We start from the raw sequence: 17,915 nt of genomic DNA, 5'->3' as shown, positions 1-17,915 counted from the left end.
GTTAAACCTGTGCCCGGGAGGCGGCTTTGGTATTCACAAGTAATGGAGTGACTAAGAAGAGACTTAAGGGGACTGAAGCAGACACCAGAGAAGTGGAAAAGTTTTTTCAGTCAATGTTTGGGATGAGGCATAAAACAAAGCTTTTCCAAGCTGAGCCACAAGATGGCGCTATGAAGTAGTCTGTCTCTCTCAGCCCCACACAAGTTCAGACAAAGAGGTTGCTCTGGAGAAAAGGGTTTGTTTTTTTAGAGAGGGGAGGGATGGAACTATCTTCCACTGAGGCCTTTACTGTGCTGCTTTTTTCAGTATCAGCCTGATCACATACCTGATGTGTCCATGGTCTCATCACAAACAAAATCTCAACTAAACTTTTAAGCATATGTGGCTGATAAGAAACTACGTGAGTGAAAGTTTTTCTTTTTTTATCTTTCTTAGTCATCTATATGGTGAAAAAAAAATACATTAAACCTTTTTAACTTTATCTTTAAATATGTGATACACACAACAACAGGCTTATCAAGGCTTCAAGTGTGGAGTGGTAATGTCATCGGTATGGTTGTGTGCAGACACATGGTGGTGGTGTTTCCTTTCCTGCTTGCATTTAATATAAAAAATATATATTTTTAGATCTTTTAGACATAACATGAACATGCCATGCTTTGAATCAAATGGTCACAAAACAACAGCAACACAGAGTGAACTCCTGAATAAGCATGAAACCCATATGTAAGCAGGAAAGCCATATGCAAAGTTCCTTAAATAGACTCATACACATGTGCAGAGTGTGATAAACCTATCAACCTAAGGTTAGTATTCCTCAAATACAAGATGAGACAGATGTTTCCAGAGAGACACAGACAGGCTATGCGTGCAGTGTGTGTGTGTGTGTGTGTGTGTGTGTGTGTTTGCAGACTGCAGTCATGGGGGATGGTAGGCGAGCTGCTAGACTAGAGTGCATTAGGTATTCAGCCGTGCCTAGTATTTATCTGTCTGCTGGCTGTCTAGTCTGGTCTGGCCTGTTAGTGGTGTCACCCTGCATGCTCCCCGGGGACTAAATTGACGCTCCAGACAGACTGTGCATGTGTCTGAGTGTGTGTAAGTGTTATTTGGTGGTGGTGGGATGTTTGTGAGTGGAAAGAGGTGGGTTGCAAAAGCGAGAATTGGTGTGTGTCTAAGTCTGTCTGTATATGAGAGCTTGTCTGGGATGTGCATGCATGTCTGGAGTGTGTTTTATGTGAGGACATTAGAATGACCTCACATCAAGGCAGAAAAAAAACTCTCCTCAGTGTCTCAATTGATAATGCTGCTTTAGTTGTCAAGACAGCAGCATCTCAATTTGTTGCTTCAATAAAATCATGACAGCAGCCAGGCATTTGTAAATTGCATCAGGGTCATTTTTTCTTCGCTTTCATAAGTGTCAGTTCGCTCATGGAGGAGTGTGTAAGCCGTTAAAGAAAATATTTTTGCATGATTGGATGTAGAACTTGGCTAGTGATGCGGCACTTAATGCACAACATCTGTTGAAGGTCTTTGATTTTAACGTATTTTCTTTCACAGAGGTCCATTTTATTGTCTTTGGTTACTGGTGTTTTCCCCCCTCTAGGGCAGGCATTTCCCAAACAGTTTTCAGTCAGTGTGATGAGTTTTTTTTAGTACAAATACTTTGTTACCTTACTTAAGTAGAAATTTTGGGTATCTATACTTTACTGGAGTAATTATTTTACAGCATACTTTTTACTTCTACTCCTTACATTTTCACGCAATTATCTGTAGGCTAGCCTACTTTCTACTCCTTACATTTTAAAAATAGCCTTGTTACTCCTATTTCAGTTCGGCTTGTTTTCATTCCGGCTCGTCATCATTCAAAAACACACACACAAAAAAACCCTATCCAGATAAATCGCACCATCCGGAGAGAGTGATTTTGATTGTGGTTGGATGAGAAGTATAAACATAGCTATTCCGACACCCTATTGGTTTGTACGCGATCCATCGCACATGCACAGACCTGGTGCTAATACGTCACCGGCGATTTAACAACCGTTATCTACCGGACCGAATTGCAACGCGGATTTCGTACCTTATTTAGGTGCACACTTAAATGCCTGCGCTTCTCTCTGATGCAAAAATGGACGTTAGAGGGAACTGAAACATCGCCGCACCGGACGCTAGTTAACACTACAGTTGGCAGCAGATAACGTTAGCCTACGGTTAGCTAGCAGCTGGAGTAAACACGGTTAAAATGCTGACAGCTAAACGGTGTAAAAATGTGTCTGTATTTCACTGGAGAGGATTGTAACACCAGACTGTAGCTGCCGTTGTCTGAAAAACACAGAGGAGATGTGTCACCTTTTTCAGCCCTTCTGAGTTTGCACGTATGATTTTAATATAACATTATTATAGTCATTATGGCCCTTAGAAATTATTTTTTTTATTGTAGTGGGGTTTTGTTCCCACGTTTTGGGGTTAAGCTTTTGTCCTTAATGGCATTTTTTCCCCCTTACATGAGGGGTCTTCAACGTTTTTTAAGCCAAGGACCCTTTAACTTAAAGTGAGATGTAGCAGGGACCCCCTACTACATATTGTATGAAATTAAGTTGCATATTAAACTGGGCCTACAATAACTGTTATGGCAACCTAAAGACTTCTTACATACCCTTTTTTCATAAGCTATTAAAATATTTATTAATTGTTGGCATGATTTTATAAATCATATTTTAATGTTACATATGTGGCCCAGTGAATCTAGGATTAACTATATCTGTGGGCTGATATCTTAGTGACTACATTACCTATAGGCCAGTAAGCCTATCATCAGTGGGAATTTATATTTGCTAATAATAAGTTGGAATTATGAAGTTTAATTATTTTCATTTTTTTTTTAAAGACTCAAAAATTTACAATAATTTGGAGGCCCCCCTGCAATGACTCTGAGGACCCCGTTGAAGATCTCTGCCTTATATTACTTTTACTTTTATACTTTAAGTAGTTTTGAAACCAGTACTTTTACACTTTTACTTAAGTAAAAAGCTTGAGTTGATACTTCAACTTCTACAAAAGTCTTTTCAAACCCTAGTATCTATACCAGTTTGCCAGTTGTACCAAAAGTATTCACAGTAATGAATGTGAATACTTTTGACACCTCTGCGTCTCTGGTTCTGGCTCTGACCGCGGCAACAGTGACGGGACAGCTCGCTTCAACGCAGTGTAATAACTTCTGAAAATTATGTCCATCTCGCAAATGTAGCCTATCTGTCTCTGCAGTCATCTCAACCATCGAATTTTTATTTTTTTCCTGTGAAGAAATGTTTGGTGTTGGTGAATTCTTAAAAAAACAAAACACCACTAAATGTTACGTTAAAATGCGTTGTAACTCGCGTTACTGAGATTGTAACGGGTATAATATTACAGAAATGTAATTAGTAATGCGTTATATTACTGTGTTACAGCAAAAAGGAATACATTACTGTAATTGCGTTACTTTTGTAACGCGTTACTCCCAACACTGCTGGTCAAGAGTGGCTCTCTTTAATTTGAACAGGCTAGTTTATTTATAGACTGCAGGTAGTCCTGTGCTAGAGTGTGTTTATGTCTGTGCGTTGGTTCAGGGGGTCGCACTGTTGGTTAGATTCAGAGGGGATATTTGGGCTGGAGGGGAGGATGGGGAGGGTAGGGGGGTCTTCTCTGCTGCACATGTGCCCCTCAACCACAAGACTGGCGCAGAGGGTCACCTCAAGGTTAGCCCCTTCAAAGATTTGTCTCCACTGGCTGCGGTTCACCGTAACAAGGGAGTGAAACTCGAAGCACTCTCCCCACCCTACCCAAATAAAACAGACTGACTAGTCCTGGCCTTGCCTCCCCCCCTCCTCTTCAGCCATAACCACGACCGAGCCGTCTGCTAGTTTTCTGAGTCAGGTCAGCGGGTGGGGGTGGGGGCTGCAGTATTTTTGCTGCTTAAAGCAAAGACTTCCGACTTAACTATTAAGATAGTAGTCTGCTAAACAGGTGCAGCACTCTCAGCTGGATAAATTGTGGCATTACAATACCCAATGAATGCATTCTGCAGCTAATATATGCAAGGGTGTTCATGAATATTAAATACTGACACCACACAGCACGACACCAAGCATGACTGAAACAGGGATCCCTGCATAAACAAAAATGATCTTTTACGTATTTAAAAAGTAGGCTACTTATCACAAGCACATAGTGTTTTTTTATCTCTAATTTGCATTACTGCAAATTATGAACATATAATGTCGTTGAGTCAGATCATGTGCTGAGCCTAAACACATTTACTAAACACTAAACACATGGCATTTGATTATATTTTTGGCTTAGAATGTTGGTATTTCAGTCCGCTCCTGAAGGCAACACATCTCTTTTCCCCTGTCTGTCTCTCCTCTGGAGCCCTCTGATTGGATGGAGTGGCAGTCTGTCAGTTTGTGGGCGAGGCGTGGGCGTGAGCCTGCTGTGTGTGTGTGTGTGTGTGTGTGTGTGTGTGTGTGTGTGTGTGTGTGTGTGTGTGTGTGTGTGTGTGTGTGTGTGTGTGTGTGTGTGTGTGTGTGTGTGTGCTCTGCTCTAGTAGAGGAAGGACAGGCTGCTCTGAGCGGCGGAGGAAGGAACGGGAAAACATACAATGCGTTAGCCACGGGCAATGGCTCGCCCCCAAATCTCCTTCTAATTCACTATCCGAGCCGTTCCGAGACAAATATGGCGTGAGAGAAACCGTGGAAAATAAGTGCGAAACTGTCGGGAGTTACTCGTAGCGGCGGACCCTGCTGCAGCTGACTGGAAGTTTTTTTTTTTTTTTTTTTTTTTTTTTCAGTCGTGGGGCCCCGACGGTGGCGGCGGCTCTCTCCCCGGAGCGGTGTCCCGGTCTGCCCAGCCCCATGCAAAACCTAACGGCCCCTGGCGGCCCCGGCAACTCCAATGTCACCTGCTCCTGCAACTGCTCTGCTTCCCAGCCACAGGGAATGGAGATATGTGAGTAACATTTGTTGCGTTTCTCCTCACGGTAAAACATCTACCAAGAGTATTAATCCAAGACGGTCAACCAATTCTGCTGTTAACTCGCTATCGACCGTTTCCTCTCACACTGATATTCTTTATAGTAGTCTATAATACTTCTATAGGGACTAACAGTCGGCTATGTCTAATAGTAACTTTATGGTGACCTTAGAGTACTCACTGGTGTTTATAATCTCTTGTATTGTCTTCGTTTGACTTAAAGTTTGTACCACACAATATTGAGTTTATAGTATGGTTATATCAAACTTTATGATATGGCTAAGCTTTTAGTAGCCATTAACGTTACATAGACATGCTGTAACGTTAGTACTCAACAGTTACAGTGGAAAAACATGTCATATTCATATAGCATTAGCATTTTACATACTTATATTTTAGTTCTTGATATGTAATAAAGATTTACTGTAGTTGCTTTTAACGAGAAGTCTTCTATTGTGAGTTTTCCTTTACTGTTTCTTCTGACTTTAAGTTATCTGCTTTACATTTCATGGACGTTTTCTGCTATAGGGGTTGGTTTTATATTTAAACTTGGAAGATTTAGCCTTATAGGCCTGCTGAGCTGTGCATATGCGCTGATGGATCACCACAGAGGGTTAAATAGTTTGCCTGTCAGCATAGACAGGAAATGCTGGAATGGTATGTTATGTCTGTCTGCCTTCTGAGCAGCCCAGAGAGAAACTATCATTATCAGCTCTGCCCTAACACTGCCGCCTGCTAGATCCACTGCAGATGTTCCTCTTATGACTGAACCACAGACAGACAGACATACAGACAGACAGGTAGCAATGCAGAGGACAGCCAGACAGTGTATATATCCAGTCCGACAGAAGAAGACAAATAACAAGAGGATGCACCTAGCAGACATGCAGGTAGATTTATAACCAGATAGCTGGACAAGTACCGACAGAGATGTAGATAGACACATCCCAAGCTAGACAGGCAGACATACTGACAGACAGACAAGCTACAGACGGATGGACAGAGTTACAGTGATGTGTAATTTCCACCAGGGCCGAGGCCAGGCCTGGGCAAAGTGAGGTGAACGCAGGATATTAGATGTAGATTTGGCAGCTGAGCGTGGTTGCGCTGCTGCCACATTGTAACCAAGAAGTGTGCGTGTGTGTGTGTGTGTGTGTGTGTGTGTGTGTGTGTGTGTGTGTGTGTGTGTGTGTGTGTGTGTGTGTGTGTGTTTGTCCAGCAGACGGACTGGTGTTCTACCATTCGTTTTCTGTGGCATCATCGTGTTGCCAGCCAGTAAAAACACATAGTAAGGCATGAACTGGTGCATTCACAGACACACTGATAACAGCAGAGAGAGTGTAATTAGAGAATCCAGTATAACTGCCTAAAACTTCCAAACTGAGCAGAAAAGCAGAGCTGCAAAACAAAATCAAATAACTGTGTTGATTGATACTTGCAGCATATTTAACAGCATAGTATATTAACGATTATGCATGCGACTGACTATGTTTGGTACTAAATAAATGCTGGCCTGGTATTTTTAATGTATTTCTGAACATCTCACTAGTTGGAGGGAGCCTCTGTTCACAAGTGGTTTGAAATAGCTGTGTCCTACTGTAGTGGCCGTCTGGTTTGAAAAGAGCTCTTGTTTGTCGGCTGTGTTGTCATGCAGACTCGGCAAGGCTGAATAATGTAGCTCATGCTTTGATGATTTCTCTGGCTGAAGAAAAGAGCTACAGTCTGCCTTTTTTTTTTAAAGTGAAGCAGGCGGTCTCACTGGTGTGTTTCCTATTTAGTCAGACGAGGAGGAAAATTGAAAGGGACTACGAACATAGAAGGATCACAGTGCAGACAGTGTGTCATGGCCAGGAATTGAACCCCATGCTTACACACTGGGAATGTTGTTGCTGTGCTTGGATTCATTGTGTAGTACAGTTATCTCATATCACAGGTATGGTATTATAAAGTCCTGAGGTTAAACAGCACAGCTTCATAAAAGACTTGCTGTATTTGTGCACATTGTTTAGCTTAAACCTACTGTTAGCAGTCCCAGAAAATACTCTTTTTCTTTTAACATTTTTAACCCACAATGATAAGAACTATCATTCATCTAATTGCAAATCAAATTTTATAGAAAGTTAGATTTCTGTGTAAAGGTATAGTCCATGCAGGGTGACACCATGGCAGGTCATCTGCCAACATTTTCAACTCTTAATGTCGCGTTGACATTGAGGCGGAGCCAACATTCACGTTGCTTTGATTGTGTGAGTTGATTGCCATAGTTTGATCGTGTGAGTTTGATTGCGAGATCATATTAGGATCATTGCAGTTTAATTGCATTACTTGTGCTACTTGCGCCACCTGCCGCTGGAGAGCTGTGGGCACCAACAGCGTTTCTTTTTGTCATCAATATGGCCAAAATAACCACTATTGTTGCTTTGTGCCCGGGTCCTGTCCAGGCACGGCGTTATGGGTGGGACTGACGGGCCTAGGCCCACCCACTTTTCAACAGGCCCACCCAAAACATTTCCTCAAAAAACATTAATTAATTAATATATTATAATTTGGTGAAGAATTATTAAAAATCGGCAAATAATCTCATAATTTGTGCTAAAATTGTCTAAATGTTTAGTTTTCAAAAACAATTAAAAAAAACTGGTCATGTCTATTTTTATGTTTCTGCGCAAGTTCAGCAGACAGTGAGGTTTGGATTGGATGTAGCTTGTAGGTATGCTAGGCTAGCTCCCAGTGATCTGAGAGTGTGAAAATAATTTCCAGTAAAGGACAAGGTTGCAACAGCCGTTGTTTAGGTACCTTAAACGTGCACGAACGGTCTCAGAGTCATCGCTGCAACCAGGAGATGGAGAGCTGAGATCCACAACGCCTAGCACATCTTTGTCTTGGCCACCGCAGGATGCTAACGCGGCTAGCGCGGCCAGCGCGGTTAGCGCGACCAGCGCCGGTGCTATAGCCTTTGCCTCTGCCTCGCGAGTGGATGAAATAGCCCCTATGGATATAGCCCTGTGGATCGGTCTTCCGTGGATGAGCCCGCAACTCAACCCGTGCTAAAGTATCCGGTCACTTCTTCTGCTGAGTTTAATTGTGTAGGACCGCCAGAGGATAACAGTAAGGTATGTGGCTACTCTGCCTGTATTGTATTATGTCGTTATATGAGATATATGGATTAAAATAATCAATTCATAACCCGCTACAGAAGCTGCAGGCGCAGTTCTATTTCTATAACAGCTTGTTACTGTTGTCAAGTTGTTTTTTCCCTCATGGTTTTCTCTTGTTATGGCCAATAATGCTTTAGGGCTTTTAATGCGATTTATTTATTTTTGTTAAACATGTTTTTAACATGAATCATCACACTAAAGTAAGGAAATAACTTGAGTCTTGTTTTACATGACAGATGACGTTGTCAATGAACATGTTCTGTGGCCGATTATTGATTGAAACTGTCGGGCAGTATTGTTGATCTGTATATTGTTGAAAACTTAAAACAGTTGAAAAGAATTGTGAAATATTCGGCCTTATGTTATACGAGCAGAACTAAACTATGTTTTGGGGAAATATTAGATTCCTGACCACTTTTACAGTCGATAGGCCTTAGGTTAGGAGAGATGCGCTATAGCGCAGCCAGGTATGGTGCGTAATGGAGAGTCCAAAGCGCTCTTCTTTTGGGCAGAACCAAGGAGAGCGATCGCGGATAGGTCCGTCCTTTGCACCGAAACTTTTTACAATGCAACAACATATAAATAGCATCAAGCTATTACAATCTTTATTATGTAAGCACATATAATATACATAATATAACAGTATATTAGCCAGTCATTTGTATTAGGTTAAACAGGGATTTGATAACGTTTTTAATTTAAGGCCCACCCACAATTGGTCTGGCCCATCCAAAACTGGAATCCTGGCGCCGTGCCTGGTCCTGTCTAGATTAATAATATCATCTGGAGGAGCAAAAAGCATGGTAATTTTCACTTCTACTCCAGGACGTGACTACTACTACTATGACTGCCACTTCCAGCCCACTTCCAGCCCTACTTGAGGTACAGATTTAGTTTAGGGATGGGCATGATTACTCGTCGATCGATAATTGATTATTAAGAATTTCGTCAATCACGTTAATTTGTTATCGATTACACTACTGCTGGTTGCGTTGCGTACTGGGAGTCTTGAAGCAATTCAATTAAAAGTGTGGCGTGGGACCATTTAGAATAATTTTTTTAAACGACTTAGTTCACCGCAAACACTGAGATGCCGTGTATTAGTACAACACGGCCACGACTCAAATGATGTAACCTAACACTAAACAAAGTGCATCCGAGCCTGGTTAATGTTGGTGGCGGTCGCGGTGCATCCTGCTCTGTCTCAACCTAGCATAAACTTTGCGTTAGCACGGAGGAGCTGTGATGCACAACGAGCACAGAAAATTACCCAAGGGATCTGCAAGTTCATTGAGATGGATATTGGAACCAGCATATCACATTTTGTCACGACGTACCATCACTAGACTGGTAGAAACTCACTACGAAGAACAAAATAAGGTTCCCCGGGCTGGCCAAGTTAGCGCGGAGGTACCTGTGCATCCCGGCAACGCGGCTGTTTTTGGGGGCTGGACTGACGGTCACCAGGTAGTGGTCGCGTCTGACCCCAGATCATTTCAACTTGCTTATCTTTCTCAACAAACATCGGTAGACTGGTGCAGAAGTTGTATGTGAGTTAGCCTACTAGTTATTTTTTATTAGGCTTTGTCCGTGCCTTGGATAGTTTTGAGTTACATTTAACAAAACCTGTCAGATCTAAGTATTATTATGTTTTTGGTTAAGTTATTATTTAATATGATTCTTTTTATTTATTATTTTGGAACAAACGAGGGTCTCTGTTTAAGAACGCCGGCTCGCAGCTGCAGGTTCCGCTACTTCAGAGCACCGCACCACAGCGCATATAGGCTATCTATAATCTATATATTTTTCTATAACCTCCAGTTTAACTGCCACAAGTTGTTCTTCTTGTAATTAAGATCTCATTGAGGAAAAACACACTGTATTATTGTATTTTCATTGCATTTTTAATTTTATAAAAAGTTAAATAAATAATGAATTTTAATATAAAAAATGATCATTAATTCTCCCGACGATCGACTAAGAAAATTTAATCGAATGCCCATCCCTAGTTTAGTTGTATTTTAATTGCAATAAATGGATAAACAAATGATGCCAAAATAACAACATCAAAATGGCGATTATTAAAAAGTGTAAATTCATACTTTATCAGGTCTGTCTGCAAGATGAGTGGGCAAACGACTTACCAGGTAATCAAACTTCCCCGTGTACTTTTCCCCAAGAATGCTCCTTTTTTCGTACGGTCTCTGTACAAATTGTTTTATTTATTTTATTTGACCTTTTATTTAACCAGGAACGACTCATTGAGATCAAAAATGTCTTTTCAAAAGTGTCGTCATCGTTTAATCCTCCTATCATTACTGTCTTTCTTAAAAAAGTGGGGAAATGCCATGACTGTGTGAGGTCATTTCACTTGTCCCTAATGCAACCACTTTCTTTTTTTAATCAAGAGACGTTATCTTGATTGCTGTGCAGTGGTTTGTTTTGTATTATGGATTCCAGAAGATTCTTAAACAAAGTTAAACTGCACCAGCAATCAGGAAAATAACCTGAAAAACAAGGATTAAAAACTAGAAATAACAATTAACTTTTATAATGTAGTGTAGTAACTTCAAAATGTATTTTTTTTTGCTTGCAAGAAGTAATATAATTAAGTCAGGTAGTAGTCATCCGCAAGTAATTGAATAAAAAAATTAGCACTTTTTGTTGTGTGACAAGTACCTTCTTAATTTTTGTCTTTTTTGCCTGGAAAAAAAATTAATAGGGTATCAAAACTCAATACATTTTGGTATAACCAAAATGTGTCTATAGCACTAAGTACAAACAACTGTCAAGTACAGAAAGCTGACATTTAAAGTCTGGTTAGATTTATAATCCTGTTTACTTATTCTTTGATCAGTTAGTTGATTTAAATCAAACCGTTGCCAATTTATTACTCTTATTTTTGGCAAAGTTCTTAAATCAATCAATCAATCAATTAATCAATCAATCAATCAATCAAACTATTTATATAGCTCCTTTCAAACAACAAAATGCAATTCAAAGTGATGTACAGTGATTGAAAAACAGCAGACAAAACAAAGGTTGCTTGTGTTCTGCGGGTCTTAAAAAGTCTGACATTTCAAAAATGTAAGGCCATAAAAAGTCTTAAAGTATTTTGTCTAGGTCTTAAATAGATTTAAAAGGGTCTTATTTTTCCTACCTCCATGTAATGCTACCTCTAATGCTCGTTGAAATGCTCTTGCAGCGCTTTAGAATGTTTTTTTTAATTTTTTATTCTGTGGTGTTGTAGTTCTTTCTTTTGCTAGTGCAAATATAATTCTCTTTATAACGACTACAAATGAGACAACATGCAACTTAGCCTAACCCTTGTGTTGTCTTCCCATCAACCTTAAAAAACCTTTTTTTCGACGTTTTCAAAGCCTTTTTTTCACCGTTTGTTTTTGCTTTTTCCAACGTTTTAAATTGTTAAATTTTTCAGCGCTTATTTCTACGCCCCATACTTTCTGATATGCAAGCGCAAAAGCAATTAAACTAGGAACGTTGGGTGTACAGGCACTGGAGTCTCATGCAGAAAGTGAGAAACATCTAACTGTTGTGAATGGTCTCCAGCTAACGAAAGCCATCAACCAGTTCTGCCGAGTATCTGGCGGCTCCGGCCCCAGCACTACCTCCACACTCCCTAGGCAAGACCAAGACAGCAGCTCCGCAGGTCCTGTAAGTGACCTCCGTGCCTATTTTGGATCAGAGCAAACAGAGCGGAGGTACTGAAACTAGGTGCCAATATGTTATCTACCAGGCCGAATAGGAACGTGGATTTAGGTGCCTCATTTTGATGGTGCCACTTAAATGCCTGTGCTGCTCTTTGGTGCTCTAAAATGCACATCAGAGGCAACAGAAGCATCGGTGCAGAAGGTAATGTTAGCCTACCGTTAGCCAGTAGCTGCTTGAATGTGCTACTACGCTGTTACTATTTGATACTATAAATAAAAATTGAATTGAATACGGTTAAATGCTGAAAGTTAAATGGTGTAAAGTGTGGCAGTATTTCACACTGGTACGTCCAACAGTCTGCAGTTAAGACACAGAGTACCTGCACCATAGACTGGTGGTGCTTTCAGAGTTGTCGGAGAAACAACACAGACGGGACTTAATGGTACGTTCAATTACAGTTGGGAAGCTGGTGGTGCATTCCATGTTTTTGTAAAATACCCTTTTGTCATCTAGTGGTTCATTTTGTTGTGTAACTGCAATTCACTGGTAAAATAAGTTTGTTATAAGCAGTGATGCCAGTAACGCGTAATCTGACCACTTTTTTCAGTAACGAGAAATCTAACGCGTATTTCCAAACCAGTAATCAGATTAAAGTTACTTATCCAAGTCACTGTGCGTTACTATTTTTGTCATTTTCCTTAGTAAAAATATATATTTTTGCTTTCTTCTTGCGTCTCGGGGAGTGAAGTCACGTATGCGACAAGTCACGTTTTCACCATGTGGACAGTTCACGTGTACCAAGCAGCGACACAAACAAACAACAATGGAGGGAGGAGAGAGATGCGCGTTTTTGAGCTGGAAATACAGTCACTATTTTGAGTTTATGTCGGCTAAAGACGGCAATATTAAGGTTTGTTGTACACTCTGTGCTGGTGGCGACAAAGTGCTATCTAGCTACAAAAATACGTCAAATTTAAAGAAACATTTGGAGTCGCAGCACTGCAGTCAAACTTACAGAGCAAGTCCCAGCAGGTGGTGCAAAGCAGAGAGAAGTAGGTCCCCCACCACCCAAACAACAAAAGCTGGACTTCGGTGCTAAACCAGTAAATGGGGGAGAGTTGAAGTTGGTCGGGCAGTATATTGTAGCGGAAATGCTGCCCTTAAACATGGTTGACTCGCTCTCTTTCGTGCCGTAATAAACAAGATCCCTACTACTGGCAGTGCCGAGCTGCCTCACAGTAAATCGGTTGTCATTTTTATCTTGAGGCTGTGGGGGTGTTGTCGGCAGTTGCTGAATGTAACTAAAAAAGTAACACTTTTAAAATCAAGTAATCTGTAAAGTAACTTAATTACTTTTAAAATCAAGTAATCTGTAAAGTAACTAAGTTATTTTTTCAAATTAACTGTGGCAACACTGGTTATAAGTAATTAAAAGTATTGTTTTAGGACCGGTATCGGAAAAAAATTAAACCAAACCCTACTCTGGGTCCTCCACAGGGTAGGGTTGTGCCGATGGATGGAGATCGTGATGCCACGCCCCCCACCCTGTCAAACACACGCTAAACCTAGTTGCTGGCACTGGATGGAAAATTTACATTTGCATCGGGCTTTGCACTGTGCTGCACACGGTGCAAGATAGGGCCCCTTAAGTGGAAGATACTTTCTTTCCCCTTACGTGCAACCTATTTGTGAAAAAGACCATCGCTTTGAGCAGACTGGATTGGCTGCGCCTCACTATAGGACTCTAGAGTCACTACTCGCTGCGGAGCTAATCGCCGGCACTATCTCACTTCTCCCTCGCTCACCAGCTACACACACACACGGCGACTCGACACACACACCAGCGCACAACTATAAACATCAGGCCACTTGTATGCTACGGAGAAAGCTCTGCGTGGAGCCTCCGGCAGCAAAATAAATACCGCTGGCTAAACTATTTAAAAATGCCGTCTGTTGCTAGCAATGCAGTGATCAGTGACGATTCTTTCCGACCAATCTGTAGCCTACATGGTTTCACGTCACCTTCTCGGCTCGCCTCAGCTCGCTTGGAACCTCGACTTAGGGGGTACTAAAAAAAGTACCTGTTAGCAGGTACCAGGTACTTTTATTCGTAATGGAAAACCAAAAAAGGCGAGTAGAGGCGAGGCGAGTAGGTACCATGTAATGGAAAAGCGCCAATACAGTCTCTCTCTCTCCCTGTCAGTAGTAGCCCTGGACTATTAACGCAATTAAGCATGCGGTAGTTGAGAGAGAAAAGGCGTTAACGTGGAATACTATCACACTTTACTTTGTTCCCTCATTGGACTAAGTTTATGGACACTGCTGTGCAACAATAAGTAAGTATGATGTCCTGTAGGTACGGGACACTGTTATGCAGGATTTATGAATGTACGTTAGCAACAGTAGGCTAATTCACGAGGGTGCTATTTTATGTGTGAGCTTATATTGCGCATCTGTTCACGTGCGCTGTAAGAGTTATGTTTCTGTTTATTGAATGCGTTATTCAGTGCAAATATAACGGAGAATGTAGTTTAGTCTCAGTAGTGATGGTTTATTAAGTTATACTGTCGCTTTGTTAAAGGCAAACGTTCCACTGTACTGTCGTTACGCAGATCACGGACATCTGATTGAGTCTAGACTTTATGGCGCCATAGTTAAGTTAAGTAGGTCAAATTGTAATTACTGCCCCTACCAGCAGGCGGCAGCATAGCCATGTAATACTGTCTATTTACAGAGGGCATTTAAATTATGTCTGATCGAACTGTTAGCCCATAGTAGTAGAAAAAAGTATTTATGTAAAGAGATATAGTAAAATAAAGAGTGTGATATCATCGTCCATCATGATGTTTTACTGTAAACATCGTCAACTGGCAATTTAGGGGACATCGCCCAACCCTACCACAGGTTGACTAGACACCAGTCCTATAATGCGAATGAGGTAATTGGAGAATTGTTTTAGATGATGTTTCCCGACTATGACATCTATGACATTTGTGTTTTTAATGTCGTGATATAGGTCTTAAATTTTATTCATGATGGTCTTAAAAAGGTCTTAGAAAAGTCTTAAATTTGACTTTGTGAAACCTGCAGAAACCAGGTTAGACATTTAACATTTAAGAACATTGGCATTTTTGATGAAAAATGGTTCTGTATCAAGACATTTATATTTCTCATTGTAAGGCATCCAAACATTTCCTTTATTGGTACCAAAACTAGCACTAGTATCAACAAATTTAAAGTCAGAAGTAAGCCTGTCGCGATAGTTAATAAATCAATTAATCGCACAATAAAAAAAAAAATTAGCTTGATAACTTTTCCAGCCGCGATAATTCCCATTTGCATGCTTGTTTGTTTTCCTTGTCTATCTCTCTCTCTACCAAAGCAACTGGAGGACCACTCTTGGTTCCTTAGCGTAACGAGGAGTGAACCCTCTTGTCAGTCGCATGGTCTTTGTGTTGGGAGGAGGGACTCCTGGCGGAGAGAGAGAGAGAGAGAGAGAGAGAGAGAGAGAGAGAGAGACAGAAAACGCTAGTTGAGAGTTGGAGCAAGGTTTCCTTTGCAGTTTAGGCGGCGTAAAAAAAAAAAAATTGTATATGAGTGATATCCGCCGTGTTACTCTGCATCCTGTTTTCTCCCTTTCATTCCAAACCACACAGTTGACAACCTGCAAGTGGAGGCGGTGGAGACAGGCGGACATACACGCCGCTGTGGACTTGTCAATCTCGCAAGCAGTTTCAGGAAAGTGGTTGCATGTGTCCGACAATGCACAGAACATTATCACCGGTAAAAGCCTACAGCTGTCCGTGGACACGGAGTGCGGAAAGTGTGTCAGAGTTGCGCGCGTGTGTGTGCGTGTGTGTGTGTGTGTGTGTGTGTGTGTGTGTGTGTGTGTGTGTGTGTGTGTGTCGGCCCACCCCCGCGAAGCTCCGACATGTAGACAGCAGAGGAGCAGAAGAAAGTAGCGGCACCTTCGCCAAAATGAAGACTGAAAAACAGAACTATTTTGTTACAAACATTTACTCGCCATGTGGAAAATAGCCACATAGAAATAGATATAATTTATTAATTATATATTATTATTAATATTATTAAATTTAATATTTAGTGTTTAATAAATAATTGTTAAATGAACAAACGGCAATTCCCCAACTGTGCAACAGCGTGAAAGACGACATACTAAAGGAGATCGAAGACATATTGTGGATATTTAAAATGTCTTCCAGTTCCAGTGTTAAATATTCTCTAGAAAAAAAAGTGTATTGATCTTTGAAAAGGTGTACCTGCATTATTATGCCATTATCATTATATTAGATGAAAATGGTCTCAGAACAACAATATTATCGTTTATCGCAATAATTTCTGGGACAATTTATCGTCCAGCAGAATTTGTTATCGTGACAGGCCTAACTGGAAGACACTTGTATGAAATAATGATCTTAGAATATTGTATCATAATACAATTATTATTATTATCATCATCCTGGTTCTTTTGATGCACACATAGCAGTATATAGTAGCACTATACAGTACATGGACTTGCCACTGGGAAAGGTCTGAGTCCCTACTTCAGAGACTTGAGTAGCTGTCTGCGTCTCTGTGTATGTAACAGTTAGCCTGCAGCAGAGGCCAGCCAGCCAGCCAGACGGCTGCGAACGGCCTGATCTGTAATCCTGTGTATGAGTGGTGTTAGTGTGTAGGTGGCAGCAGGGTCATCTGTCAACTACCTCAGGCCAAACACGCACACGGCTACTTGTTGACTCTCCCTCAGACACATGCGCACACACACACGCACACACACAAACACATACACACACATACACACACACACACACACACACACGCACTCTCGGGCTCAGACAATATTTACCCTGCAGTCTCCCGCCAGACAGCCAATCCAATTTCTCACTAAGCTCTTTGTTTAGTTGGGGCTAGTTTTTTGCCCCCTTTTTATGTTTGGTTTGTTTGTCGAGGTGTTGTTCATTTGGAATTGGTTTGGCTTTTTTATTCAGTTTTATTATTAATGAATTTCAATAATTAGCCCTGAAAAAAAAGAGACTTCAAACTGTGAGTCTGAATAGAAATTCTGACACCTTGGGGAGGGGAGTGTCTAAGACAACCAAACAACAGCATTTAAAAATAAAATCTTTTTTTTCTCCCAGACAGATTTATTTTGTGATCACTGCTTTTGTAATTAATTTCACAGGGAATTTCAACACTTGGTTAGTGTCTCTCAGTGGAGCCTTATTAAGTCTGCCACCTCTCCTGAGCTGAGGGGTTGTGGCAGTGAACAGTGATGCTAAACCTGTAACAGTTAAGAATGAGCTCTTTGTTTTATGTAAGTCAGAGGAGTCCCCAGACCCTATTACACCATGGAGGTGTAAGGTAACTTTAACACATTTTCTGGTAGAGCGCACACTGCAACAATATCCATATTGTAAAGTCATCTGGAGAAAATATTATAGTTTTCCCAATTACATAAATATTTTCAGGATGCTGAAATATATATCTTAATTAGCCATTGCCTTTGGGTGTTTTAGCCTCTTAAAATCCAATACTACCCTTATATTTTATCTTAAGCTTAAAGGTTATTTTATACTGTCTGACATAATTACATGAACTGTATTTTAATTATCTGCTTGTTCCAGATCTTTATTGAAGCTATATGAAGTCAACAATGAGTGAAATAGGACAGATTGTTTTAATCATAGATTATAAAATGTCAGCAAATAATGAATAGTTCCTAGAGATTTGAAATGTCTGACCAACAGTTGGACCCAAACCTAAAAGATAAGTAATTTACTATAAGACACACAAAATAACCTGGAAATATTCACATCAGAGAACATCATACCAGTGAATCTTTTGCAATTTTATCCTTAAACAATTACTTAAATGGTAAATTGATTTTAAAAATGTTTGGCAATTTTCTATCGATTGACTGATTAATCAACTAATTGTTGCTGCTCCACATTGAAATATTTAACCCCAAGATTGCATGTTTTTATAGCTGCACCATTCCATCAAACATTCTAGGGGCACCCTGGTAGCTCACCTGGTAGAGCATCCGCCCCATGT

At 40.6% G+C, this 17,915-nt stretch overlaps 1 protein-coding gene across 1 annotated transcript in view; it reads left to right on the top strand.

Moving 5' to 3' along the window:
• Positions 1-4,585: 4,585 nt before the first annotated feature.
• LOC114557698 (low-density lipoprotein receptor class A domain-containing protein 4) overlaps positions 4,586-17,915 on the top strand; it is an 86,857-nt gene continuing 73,527 nt past the window's right edge. Inside the window, exon 1 of the mRNA XM_028581327.1 lies at positions 4,586-4,986. Coding sequence (XP_028437128.1) covers positions 4,893-4,986 — 94 coding nt within the window. The 5' untranslated portion in view covers positions 4,586-4,892. The remainder of the gene's footprint in view (positions 4,987-17,915) is intronic.

The sequence above is a fragment of the Perca flavescens genome, chromosome 6 (assembly GCF_004354835.1).
Source record: "Perca flavescens isolate YP-PL-M2 chromosome 6, PFLA_1.0, whole genome shotgun sequence".
Classification (NCBI taxonomy): domain Eukaryota; kingdom Metazoa; phylum Chordata; class Actinopteri; order Perciformes; family Percidae; genus Perca; species Perca flavescens.
The sequence above is the reverse complement of the archived record's forward strand: the minus strand, read 5'-3'. Positions and strand labels throughout refer to the sequence as shown.